At 39.8% G+C, this 13,384-nt stretch overlaps 1 protein-coding gene across 3 annotated transcripts in view; it reads left to right on the forward strand.

The window, feature by feature from the left end:
• RAB4A (RAB4A, member RAS oncogene family) overlaps positions 1-13,384 on the forward strand; it is a 44,700-nt gene that overhangs the window by 15,593 nt on the left and 15,723 nt on the right. For 2 of the 3 annotated variants that reach the window (XR_005833156.1, XM_040624012.1), the window contains exons 2-3: positions 9,309-9,389; positions 11,591-11,705. Coding sequence is in view for 1 of the 3 variants with exons in the window: in XM_040624012.1 (XP_040479946.1) it covers positions 9,309-9,389; positions 11,591-11,705 (196 nt within the window). In the remaining 2 variants the exon portion in view is untranslated. Of the gene's footprint in view, positions 1-9,308; positions 9,390-11,590; positions 11,706-13,384 lie in introns of those variants that run through there. The other variant, XM_008689524.2, reaches the window with a different exon arrangement.

The following is a 13,384-nucleotide window of genomic DNA, read 5'->3' on the forward strand; positions in this document are numbered from 1 at the left end:
GAATTTTATTTGTACACAATCATATCACCCACCGGTATGAGCAGTTTTATTTCTTCCTTTTCAATCTGTGTGCCTTTGTTTCCCTTTCATGTCTCATTGCACTGGCTGGAACTTCCTGTGTGGTATTGAAAAATAGTGGTGAGAGCCCACATCCTTACTGTGTCCCTGATCTTAGAGGGAAAGTAGTCTTTCATCGTTAAGTATAAGGTTAGCTGTAGATTTTTTAAATGCTCTATATCAAGTTGAAGTTCCTCTCTGTTTTTTTTTTTTTTGAGAGTTTTATCACAAGCACGTTGACTCTTGTGAAATGCTTTTTCTGCAGCAATTGATGTGATCATCTGACTTTTCTTTTTTAGCCTATTAATACTGACATTGATTTTGCAATATTGAACTAGCCTTTCATCCCTGAAATAAAGCCAACTTGGTCATAGTGTATAATTGTATTTATAAATATAAACATTTAGTGAATTGTATTTGCTAGTATTTTATTAAGTACTCAGGAGAGATATTGTTCTGTAGTTGTTTGTTTCAATACTGTCTTCTGGTTTTTGGTGTCTGTGTAATAGTAAATATATGTAAATAAAATTTTAAATATTTTTATGTTATGTAACATGCAATTATGTAACAATATGTATTAATATATACTTATATTAATATATTACTTTTATGTAGTATATGAAACAACATATCTTTAATATGTTAAATATATAACATTAAAATATTTAAATTAAAAAGTCAGGTAATAATAAATATCAGTTTCCTAAAATGACTTGGGAAGGGTTCCCTCTTCTATTTTCTCAAAGAGGTTGTATAGAATTGTGTTCTTTTTAAAATATTTGATATAATTCTCTAGTGATACCATCTTGGCCTGTATATTTCTTTTTTGTGAGTTTTAAAATTATAAATTCAATTTCATTAATCACTATAGGGTTATTTAAATTTTGTCTATTTTGTGTTGGGTGAATTGTGGTACTTTGTGTTTTCAGAGAATTGGTCCATCTCATCTAAGTTGTTGAAATAATGTGTGTGGAGTTTTTCATGTTATTCCTTTTTTATCTTTTTGATGTCTGCAGGGTCTGTAGTGATATGTGCTGTTTACTTCCTGAAATCAACTCTTTGTGTCTTCTCTGCTTTTCTTTGTCAGTCTTAGTTACATAAATGGATTGAAGGTGGCCCTGTATATTGGCCCCTGTGTTGTTTTCTTCTTCACAGCAAGCTGAGACATTAGTTCAAAGTCTGCCAGCACTAAACTAAAATTCTTACACACTCCATTGCTTAAAATACAGCCCAAATAAGCATATTTTTAGCCATTTAGAGACTTCCTGCTTTGCGTACCCTGTGAAATGACACTCACCATCTGCTAACCTTTGATAAACAAACTCAGGGGCTATAAAAAACATCAGGCTGCTGGCTGCCCACCAGGCTGGTGAGTGACATCATGTGGGCACATAAATCCCCTCTGCAGACCCTTCTCCCCCGGAAGTGCCCGTGCTCTGTCCCCCTTCTGGGTACCGTGTCTGGAAGCTCTCCTGCCCTGAAGGATGTCCCCTCCAGTGCAGCCTGTCAAAGTGCTGCCCAAAGAAAGGGGCTTGTGCCATCTCACGGTCACGTCTTTTTCCTGGATTGGCCCCTAATTCCTTGAACTCATCACAGTTTTGCTAGAAGTTTATCAACGTTATTGATCTCTTCAAGGAGCCAGCTTTTGTTTCATGGATTTTCTCTTTTGTTCTTCTATTTTCAGTTTCATTGATTTCTGCTCTTTATTATTTCCATCTTTCTGCTTGCTTTAAGTTTATTGTACTCTTCTTTTTCTAGGTTCTTGAGGTAGGAATGTAGATAATTGATTGAGACGTTCTTTTTTCCTAATGTATGCATTTAGTGCTCAGAATTTTCCTCTCAGCCATGCTTTAGTTGTATCCCACAAATTTTGATAGGTTGTATTTTCTTTTCCATTCAGCCCAATATATTTGTTTGATTTCCCATGAGACTTCTTTAAATCATAGATTATTTAGGGGGGCCTGGGTGGCTCAGTCAGTTCAGCATCTGCCTTTGGCTCAGGTCAAGATTCTAGAGTGCTGGGATCGAGCCCCACATCATTGGGCTCCAGGCCCACATCATTGGGCTCCCTGCTCAGCGGGGAGTCTGCTTCTCCCTCTCCCTCTACCCCCCTCCCAGCTCATGCTCGCTCCTCTCCCTCTCTCTCAAATAAAATCTTAAAAAAAAAAAAAAAAGTCCTAGATTATTTGGAAGTATGTTGGTTAGTATTCAGGTATTTGGAGATTTTCCTGTTGTCTTCATGTTACTGATTTCTAGTTGGATTACATTGTGGTTGGAGAACACATTCTATGTGATTTCAGTTCTTTTAAACTTGCTGGGGTTGGTTTTATGACCCAGGATATAGTCTAACTTAATAATATGTCTCATGGGTCCTTGAAAAGAACGTGTTCTGCTCTTGTTGGGTGGAGTATTCTGTAAATGTCAGCCAGAGCGCGTTGGTTTACTGTGTTTTTGTTCTTCTCTGTGCTTGCTGACTTTTTGTCTGGCTCTCTCAGGTGTAGAGAGAGGGGTATTGAGGTCTCCAACCGTAGTTGTGGATTTGTCTCTTTCTCCTGTGAGTTCTGTCAGTTTTTGCTTGACAGATACTTCATAGCTCTATATTTGGTGCATACACATTTAGGATTCCTGTGTCATTCTTTGTTTTGATATATAATTGACATAACGTTATATTAGTTTCAGGTGTGGATTCCTATGTCTTACGGGTAGATTTATTCCTTTATCATCATGTAATAACCCTTTTGGTCTGAGGCATTTTTGCTTGCTATGAAGTCTGTTTTATCTGATGATGATAATCATAATGCTTTCCTTTGCCGAATGTTTGCATGATACAGCTTCTTCCATCCTTTCACTCTCAGCCTGCCTGTATCATAATCGAAGTGAGTTTGTTGTTGACAGCATGTAGTCGTGTCATGTTTTTTTCATCTAATCTTCCAGTTTTTGTCTAATTGGTATATTTACACAGTTTCCATTTATTGTAATTATCGGTATATTAGGACTTATTTTTGCCAGTTTTTATTCTGTTGTTTTTCATTTCTCTCTTTTTCCAGTGTTCCTGTGGTTTACGTGAACATTTTTAGGAATTCTGTTCAATTTATATATAATATTTTTGAGTACATCTCTTTGTATAGGTTTTTTAAGGGTTGCTCTGCGTGTTTCATTATATATACATATCACAGTCTACTGGTGTCATCATTTTCTCCATTTGAGGAGCATATAAAAACCTTACCTTCTTTTACATCTCTTTACTGTGTCCCACCTTTGATATAATTGTCTTAAATGTTTCCTCTACTCATATTTAGAATCACGTAAGACAGTGTTATCCTTTTTTGCTTTAACAGCCAGATATAATTTAGAAAGCTCAATAGGAGAAAAAGAAGAGCCTATTGTATTTATCCTTCTTTTAAAGTTTTTATTTCAGTAAGCTTTGCACCCCACATGGGGCTCAAACTCATGACCCCGAGATCAAGAGTTGCCCGCTTTTCTGACAGAGCCAGTCAGGCGCCCCTTGTTTATACATGTTTTTGTTTGCCAAGTTCTTCCTTCCTGATGTTCCAAGGCTCCTTTTATCATTTACTTTCTGTTTAGAGAACTTCTTTACTTCTTTTAACCATGCCTTTAGGATCGGTCTGTTGCTGACAAAGTCTGTAGAGTCTCCCCCCACCCCTCCCAGCCCCAAAGAATGTCTTGATTCTCCCTTCATTCCAGAAGGTCATTTTCACTAGATACAAGATTCTGGATAGAGAGTTCTCTGTCAGCCCTTCAAAAATGTGCCACTTCCTTCTGGCCCCTGTGGTTTTTGATGAAAAATCTGCTGTCATGTGGATTATTTTTTTCTCTGTAGGCAAGCTGTCATTTTCTCTGGCTGCTTGCAAGATTTTTTCTTTGTCTTTAGTGTTCAGGAGTTTAGTTATGATGTATATTGGCATGGATTTATTTGGGTTCATCCTCAGCTTTTTGAATCTGGATTTATGTCTCTTGACAAATTTAGAAAGTTTTCAGCCATTGTTTCTTTGAATACTTTTGCAACCTTTTTCTCTTTTTCCTCTTCTTTCCTGATTCCAGTGACGCAAATATCAGCTTTTTTTTTTTTTTTTATAGAATCAAAGGTCCATGAGGCTCTACTCATATATTTTCAGTCTGTTTTCTCTTTGTTGTTTAGATTGGATGTTTTCTGACCTCGGGTTCACTGAGTGTTCCCCTGTCCCTTCCATTTTGCTGTTGAGCTCATCCCCTGAGCTCTATATTTGTTATTGTATTTTTCAACTGTAAAATTACATTTGGTTCTTTATACCTTTTATTTCTTTGATATGACTTTCTCTTTGCTAAAGATTTGTTTTTCATTTGTTTCAAGCATGTTTGTGTTGTTGAAATATTTTTATATTTAAAAATCTTTTAAAAGATTTTTTAAGTTGCTTTGTAATTTTTGTCGTGCATTTCTGACACTTCTGTTGTCTTGGCATTGGAATCTATAGGTTATCTTTTCTCTTTCAGTTTGAGGCCTTCCTGGTTCTCAGTATGATGAGTGATTTCACTTGAAACCTGGACATTTTTATATTATGTTATGAGACTTCAGATCTTTATTTAAATCTTTCATTTAACTGGTTTCCACTCTTGGGCACAGCCTTGTTGCCGCCAGGTGGCGGTAGAGTGCGTATTCCATGCTTGGCTTCCACTGACATCTAGGTGGAGGGAGTGCTCCTTGTTACTGCTCGGTGGGGCTGAGTGCTCCAGTGTCCTGCGTCTCCCACATCACCACCAACCACCGTGGTCTCTGCTGACACCAGGGTGAGGGCTGGGGGCGGCTCATAACCAGCTAGCAGGGATGAGCATCTCAGCTCCATGCTTGGTCTTCTCTGACACCACCCTGCTGTAATGAGGTTCTGCGGCCTCACTGGGGGACATCTAGGCCCCCCACTCAGTCTTTGCTGGCATGGGTGGGGGTGGGGTCACAGATTTTCCTGTGCTGTCTGGCTGCAGTAGAGCCATTGATGTGTAGAAGTTTTCTCACTTGCTAGGCTGCCCTTACCTGGGTCTATGGCTAGACAGAGCAGCTTTCTGTTGGTGCTTTTTAAAATCTGCACCCATTGCCATTTCCAGATTGCCAGCTTGTTCAGCTCCAAGTCTGGCGTATGTTCTTCTGTTTCACGGTGATAATGATGTGTTTAACTGTGGACTTACTCTTATTTATCCTTCTCATGGTTCATAGTTATTTTTGATCTGACAGTCCCTTTAATTTTAATTCTGTTGAAATTCTTAGTCGTGGTTTCTTTGAATATTGGCTCTATACCACATTCTCTATTTTTCCATTCCCAAACACCTGTTAGACCTATACTGGACCTTTTCCTTCAGTCCTCCATGTTTCTTAAACCCACACAGTTTCCTCTCCTCTCAACTCTTTGTTCTGCCTTCTGGTAATTTTCTTCAGTCTCTATTCCTGTTCATAAATTTTCTCCTCATTTTTATTGATTCCTCTTTAACCCATCCATTCACTCTTTAATTTTAAAAACTACAATTTTTATTTCTGGACACATTCTAGAAATCTACCTATTCTTTCATATTATTCTTATAAATTCAGTTCCTTTTTTATGGTATTCGTCATCTTGAATGTCTACTCAAGATAACGAATGTTGACCCATGAACAACACAGGCTTGAACTGCACAGGTCCACTTCTACATGAATTTTTTTTTTTCAGTACAGTAATGTAAATGTATTTTCTCTTCATTATTTTTTTAAAGAATTTATTTATTTATTTGACAGAGAGAGAGGCAGCAAGAGAGGGAACACATGCAAGGGGAGTGGGAGAGGAAGAAGCAGGCCTCCTGATGAGCAGGCAACCCGATGCGGGGCTGGATCCCAGGACCCTGGGATCATGACCTGAGCCAGAGGCAGATGCTTAACGCCTGAGCCACCCAGGCGCCCCTTCATTATTATTTTCTTAGTAGCATTTTCTTTTTTCTAGCTTGCTTTATTGTGAGAATACAGTATATAATACATGTAGCATAGAAAATATGTGTTAATCTATTATTTATGTTATCATAAATAAAATCCAGTCAACAGTGGACTATTAGTAGTGAAGTATTTGGGAAATTGAAAGTCATATGTGGGTGTTTCAACTGCACAGCATGGGATGGGGGAGAGGAGTAGTGTTAGTGCCCCAACCCCTGTGTTGCTCAAGGATCAACTGTACTTTATTAGATTCTTTTTTTTTAATCAAATTCTTGTGTAATCTAGATGTCTGCAGATGGCAGACTCACTTGTGATGGATTGGTTCCTTGAATGTTTTGTGACTTTAGATTGTGAGCTCATTTTCAAGGAGCTATAAATGTGAGAATCCTGTTTCTTGGATTGAGGAGGTGTCCTTCCAAAGTAATTCTTCCAGGAATCCTAATCATGTCACTTTCATTTTTATTGTTGCTCATTTCTTGATTTGGAGGTTTATTGTCCACATGTTTATTTAAATTTGAATTTCAAACCCACCTGTCATACCAGTCCATGATTAATCTTCAAAGGGAAATGTTTTTCCCATTCATTTAGAGGCCAGGCAGAGTGAAAGAAGGCTCCTCATCTCCTTGAGCTAGTGAATAGATTTTTTTCCTCCAGTCTAACTCAAATTTAGCTCTCTACTCCCTCCTTCACATGGGCACAAGCTCTTATGCTCTGTCCCACACACGTCTTAAACTCAATACTGACACATCTGGACCCCTACTGCTTTTTTCTGTTTCTTCTCTTTCCCAAGCATCTAGAATTTTCCTTCCTTTCCTAAAAGCTCAGCTATGCTTTTTTTTTTTTTTAGAAAACATGGTATGTTTTATCCAGAATTTCTAGGAGTTTGGCCAAAAGGGTTTTCAAACAAAAAGGTTTTCTACTAAAGTATGAATACTTACCTGTTTGAGCTACAAGATGTAGAGTTTGAAGTTTGTTGAAGGGGCGCCTGGGTGGCTCAGTCGATTAAGCGTCTGACTCTTGGTTTTGGCTCAGGTATGATCCTCAGGGTCATAAGATTGAGCCCCACGTCGGGCTCCACACTCAGTGCGGAATATGCTTGAGATTCTGTCTCTCCCTCTCCCTCTCCCTCTGCCCCTGCCCCTTCTCGTGAGCTCGCTGTCTCTCAAATAAATATATAAATATTTTTTAGAAAGAAAGAAAATCGCAAGGAAGAAAAAATACATTTACAGTACTGTACTGTAAAAAAATCCACATGTAAGTGGAACCATGTAGTCATTCAGGGGTCAACTATACGATGTATTGGGCTTTATATTTTAAATAGAAGAAGATATTGAACAAGACAGAAATTCGAGTGTTTTCATTTTCACCTGGCAATCTTAACCTTTGATTTCTTAGGTTATGAAGACTCTTCAATGAATATGATTAGATTTAGCATGTTTTATTTTGTGTGAGTGTGTAGTGAAATTATATAAGATTTGCCATTTTCCCCCTTTTTAAGTCTACAGTTCATTTGCATTAAGTACATTCACATTGTTGACAACCACTGCCACAGGCTGTCTCCAGAACTTTTCCATCTTTCCACACTGATACTCATGTCCATTAAACATCCCTCATTCCCCTCCTCCCCAGCCACTGGCAGCCAGGGTTCTACTTTCTGTCTCTGAGTCGGACTACTGTAGGCACATTACACAGATGGAATCTACAGCGTTCCTGCTTTTGTGCCTGGATTGTTTCCCTTCGCGTAATGTGTTTGAGGGTCATCCGTGTTGTAACGTGTGGCGGGATTTCCTCATTTTCAAGGCTGAGTAATATTCCAGTGTATGTTTACACCATATTTTGTTTATCCATTTATCTATAAATGGGTTGCTTTTTTTGGGCTGCTGTGAACACGAATGTGGCATGCTTTAAAAACATGCAGTGAGAAGCATAAAACTTGTTATTTTTAAATGGTGACAAATTTATCCTGTACATTCATTGCCTGTAACCATGAGAAAATCGTGAGAGGCTAAATAGGCTCCATCTTTGAGTGATGATGGATATAGTTCTGAAGAAACAGGGCTAGGTTAAGTGTCCGCAAAGAAATAGGCTGTTTGGACTTACCTGGGGGAGAGAAGGAGCCAGGGCTGGGAGAGCTTGGTCTGGGTTTGGAAAAGGTGTGTGGAGGTAACGCCAGAGGTGGAGGTGCAAACCAGGGAACCAGCGATACAGAACAGGGCCTTCAGGGCCTCCGAAAATGAGTCCAGCAGCAGGGGGTTCACCATGGTGGCTTCTTTTTTTTTTTTTTTTTTTTTTTTTTTTAAGATTTTATTTATTTATTTGACAGAGAGACAGCCAGTGAGAGAGGGAACACAGCAGGGGAGTGTGAGAGGAAGAAGCAGGCTCCTAGCAGAGGAGCCTGATGTGGGGCTCGATCTCGGAACGCCGGGATCACGCCCTGAGCCGAAGGCAGACGCTTAACGACTGCGCCACCCAGGCGCCCCCACCATGGTGGCTTCTGATCAAGGTGGGAGGGGCGGGGGAAGGAGTGGGTCCTCTGCAGCTCCTTGTCTCAGCAGAACTAAAGTTCTTTGGTAACAGAAAAAGCAAAATTGGTCATTAAGGCAGCGTGGGGCTACTGATGCTACATCATGCTAATTTAATTAACAGATTCTACTGTAAAGTCTTCCTTTCCATTTTATGGAAAATAATATTCCAAATTAAATATATTACTCTGTGTAAAGAAGAAATGAAGAATTCTTTCTACACTGAATGAGAGAAATTTCCCACTTCAAATACTAACTGAGACTTGGCTTAAGTGTCCTTCCCACAAGTTCTGTTCCCTTCTATAAGGGAATAGAAGCAAGACCACAAAAATCTGCAAGGGTGGGGGAAACAGACCTGTTTTTAAAAAGACGAAGGGAGTGGACTTCTCAAAGCCTAGACGTTTCCCAGGGTTTTTCTTTTGTACAGAAAACACTTGAAATTTCTGGACTATTCTGGTCATTGCTTATGCATATTTCTTTGAATAGTGACTAGCAAAGGGGCAAATTTTATACATTACAAGAATAGTCTTCAGACTTCCAACATCAAAAGAAATTGTCCCAAGAGCAGTGTTTGGAAAACCAGTGAATTGGCATGTAAGCCAAATATCAAAAAGGTAAAAAGGTAAGTTGACATGTTTTTCGTTGTTTTCACAGAATAGTTGCCTCTTTTTTCTGTTATATTAACAAGTAAAATTTTATTAACTTTTTTTGATCATAGTCTAAGAATAAATTTGTAGCACATATTATAAAGTTACTTTTCATGGCCTCTTTTTGTTTTGCAGATTTTTTGTTTAAGTTCTTGGTTATTGGAAATGCAGGAACTGGCAAGTCTTGCTTGCTTCATCAGTTTATAGAAAAAAAATGTAAGTGACATCACATGGTCAGTGTTTCATGCGTGTCTTCCCCTGAGAGTGCTCTCTTGCTCAGACTTGTTTATGGTAAAACTTCTGAATATTATTTCAGGAAAAAAGTTATAGTTTAAAAGTATGTTAAAATAACACTAAAAGTTTATGTTATATTAAACTTCTAGCAGTATGACTGAGTTTTTATTGTTATTTCAGTTTTATGGTGCTTCATTGTTAAATATGTTATCGTACCCTACATTTTCCAAATACTCCAGTACATTCCAGGTACTGAAATACAACATGGTGAGGCAGAAGGCTGCAGAAGACTTTCCTGTCCTGACAGGGAGCCGCCCAGGAAGCCCAAGTGGTACATTGTAGATAAAACAGTCCTGTTGAGTCCTCGGTGGCCTTGTACTGTAGTGAAGGCAGTTATTGTCATCAGTTCTGTTTTGCGGGTTCAAGAAGCAGGTTTAGAGCAGTTGGGTGTGTGCCCTGGGGATGGTCCCCTAGAGTTGGTTAGACTCAAGTCCAGGTCTTGTGACCACAGACCCATCTTTTTGCCATTGACGTGCACCGTTTTGGGAAGGGGAGTTGAATGTTTTATTCCAAAGTGTTGTAAAAGACTTGTAAGTTTGAAAGACCCTTAAAATAAACAGTGCTTTTATAATCATGGAAAGAATTGTGGAGGATGACCTGTTCCATGGCCGTCAGGTGGAGGCACAAACACAGAATCACTGTCATTTATTGCACTGAATCCTAAGCATGTGCGCCTAAGTGCTGGTGGGTGAGACGGGGAAACTGACAGCAGAGGGAGTCCTTGGCAAGGAGCTCTGAAGAATAAAACTGTAGAAATGTATTCTCCTACTTCCGTTGTCATCACCCAGGAGCTTGTTGAGACCTCTGTCTAGAGACAGAGAGCCAGCGTGGGTTAGTCACAGAGCCAGTCCTCACGGAATGTAACAAGTATTCACTCACCGGGGGTGGGGGGCCCAGGTCTCTTCACAAGTTGCCAAGACTGCATTGTAGCATCTCCAGAAAAAAATGCCCCGAGGGTGTTGGGCCCAGAACCTACTGTTTATCTTTGTGGCCTCTCTCTGTGGCAAGCTCTCCCTTGACAGTCCTCCCCTAACTCCTCACCACAGAGACGAGTATGTGTGTTGTGTTAGTCTGCATGGCCTACAGCATGATGGGAAAGCCTTCACTGTATTTGTCTCGTGGCCATGCTGTCATCGGGACACCCTTGGACTTCAGCTCACCCCTTGAAGCTTTTACTTTGACGCTTCTTGGCAGCTTGAATTCTAGAATGTCCACTCTAGTTCCACATCATCTGAGACAGGCTGGTGTGGTCAGTATTCACCTGTCATCCACCCCAACCCCCACCCCTGGCCCCAGGAAACCACACACCATCAAGTGGCATTCGTGATTTCTAGCACACTTAGACTCTGCTACAGTTATCAAGTGTCAGTCAGTCATGGGTTGTGTGGCCATAATATTAGGTGACAGCTTGGCGCTTCGTCACCACAGAAGTGTTTTTTTCACAGACAGTTCATTCCAGGTGGGTTTAGCGAGCTACTTATTTTGCCTGCCTCCCAATACAGGTAGTATTGACTTCTCCAACAAATTCATTCCGAAGTACTGCCACATAATCCTCAGATTCATGGAAACTCAGCAGCTAGAATATGCTCAGAATTTTTGTTTGGTTTTGTTTTATTTTGTTGCTCTTTTCCTCTTTTTCCCTCAATCTTTGGTGTCCATTACGTTTCTTTTGGAGGCTACAGTGCTTTTCCTTCCCTTTTATTTCTTTGGAGTATTTATCCATTCAAATAGTGGAAACAGTCACCACCTCATTACTCACTGAGTAGCAGATCTGTCACGGGGCTCTGAGCCCTTCAGGCCAGCACCCAGGTGTTTCATGCAGTCCGCATGGGTGGTGCCCTCACCGCGGACAGGTAGATAGGCCTCCCAAGCCTAGCCTTTATAATGAATGGTTTGCTTTAGGGGTTTTGTGGAAGAGCCCTATCGTCTCTTTCAGAATAGGAGCCGTGTGTGTATTCTGTTTAAAACAGTTAAGTGTTTCGTATCAACTGACTGTTGAGAAATGAAAGGCTACAGTAAATTACATTTCCATTGATTTTAACCCTTGATTTTGCTTGTTTAAATCTGTCAGTCTCTGTCTTTAATGTTCTAAAATTAAATATCTTGTTCTTTTTCTTTTTCAGTCAAAGATGACTCAAATCATACAATAGGAGTGGAATTTGGCTCAAAGATAATAAACGTTGGTGGTAAATATGTAAAGTTACAGATATGGGATACAGCAGGCCAAGAACGATTCAGGTAGCTTTCTCTCTAATTTAATAAAAATAATTGAAAATTGGATTTGAACTAACCAATTATAGTCTCTTCATATATAAAGTCTCCTCCTCCTCTGCACAGATTTCAGAAACTTCACCTCTGGAAGCTTTAAGACAAGCTGAAAGTCACGTTTCCTTCATGCAGCATTCATTTCCTAAGAATGCATTAGACTCTTGAGTGAATGCGCTCCAGCGTGGCGCTAATTTCTTCTTTGGGACTAGTGAGTACATGAGGAGGACGTGGCATTGCGTGTTCCACAGTATCTTTTAGATTACAGTTAAGGCAAAGCAATAGCACAGCAGTTTTTCTTTCTCACTTTTAAAGGAGAATTTTAAAAACCTCTTCTGGCATTTTTGTTTTGTTTTACACTAATTAGAGCATGTTCTGATGGTTGATACATATTCCACCAAATATTCTCTCCCGCGCATTTTTATTACACCACAGTCATAGTTGGTGTTTGGAATGATGACCCTAGATCACTGCAGACGAGGTGACATGTTTAATATTCTGTAACCACTAAAGCAAGAAAGTGGATTAATATTTTAGTTGTGGTTTTGAACAGATACACAAAGTCAAGATAGAACAGATATGCACAGTTTTAAATTTTAGTTAAAACTCTCACTTGTAGCATTAAAGTCAGGTGTGTATTATATTTGAAATGTTCAATAATTGTTTGCTTCACAAAATTTTAATCACAATCATTCTTCTGGAACCACTGATTAAACATTGTGGATTAAATCCAGACTATGTTTCTTCCCCCCAAACCCTCACTAAAATGTCTCTAGAACAACTGAAATGGCATTAACTCACAGAGAGTACATAATGGTGATGAAGAGATTTCAAAAAAAAAAAAAAAGTGTTAGCGATAAGGAGTGGATGGGGACTGACTGAAAGCCGAGGGAGCTGTGTCTTAAGTGCCTATAATGGGGGAAGGCCAGCGAGCTGGAGGCCAGTTCTTCCTGCTGAATCCCGGCAAAGGGACTGGAAGGTCAGGATGTGGAAGCATCGGGTTCTGCCGAAGTGTTTATATATGCATGTGCATGCACTCACGTGAGGAGTTCAGCCTCTGAGTTGAAACAGGGTCAGGACACAAAGTTGTAAGGGCAGCAGAGGGCAGGGATGAGGGAAGGACTGAAAAGAGGGAAAACAGTGCAAGTCTGCGGCCCCTAGCCCCCTCCCCTGCCTTTTCCCTGGTTGCTGACAGCCAGGTGTATATGTGCTCTCAGGCAGGAAAACAGTTTTTCTCTACAGAAAATGAATAGCCCCAAAAGAAAGGCCTAAATATACTAACGTGTTGCCCTCCCCAATAAAACACTCCAATCTCTGTAATTTTCTACCAAAGAAATGGGATTCCAGATGTATTGGGCCCACGTCACACCAAATACAAATGAATGGAGGGAACAATCCCAACTAGTGAATATCATGTGAAATTTCAGAGGACAAGGATGAAGTGAAGATACAAAAAGATCCGAAGAAGAAAAACCAGTCACATCGAAGAACTAGCAAGAGGAATTTCATTCTACCGTTCAGCAGCAACTTTCAGAAGCTAGAAGATAGTGAAGACTTGCCCTCCTAACTCAGCGTGGAAATTTCTTTCCAACCTAAATACTAAACTTAGCCAAACTATCAATCAAGTGTGAGAATAAAGTCCGAAGGCCTTT

This window comes from Ursus maritimus, unplaced genomic scaffold, assembly GCF_017311325.1.
Source record: "Ursus maritimus isolate PB19 unplaced genomic scaffold, ASM1731132v1 scaffold_7, whole genome shotgun sequence".
Classification (NCBI taxonomy): domain Eukaryota; kingdom Metazoa; phylum Chordata; class Mammalia; order Carnivora; family Ursidae; genus Ursus; species Ursus maritimus.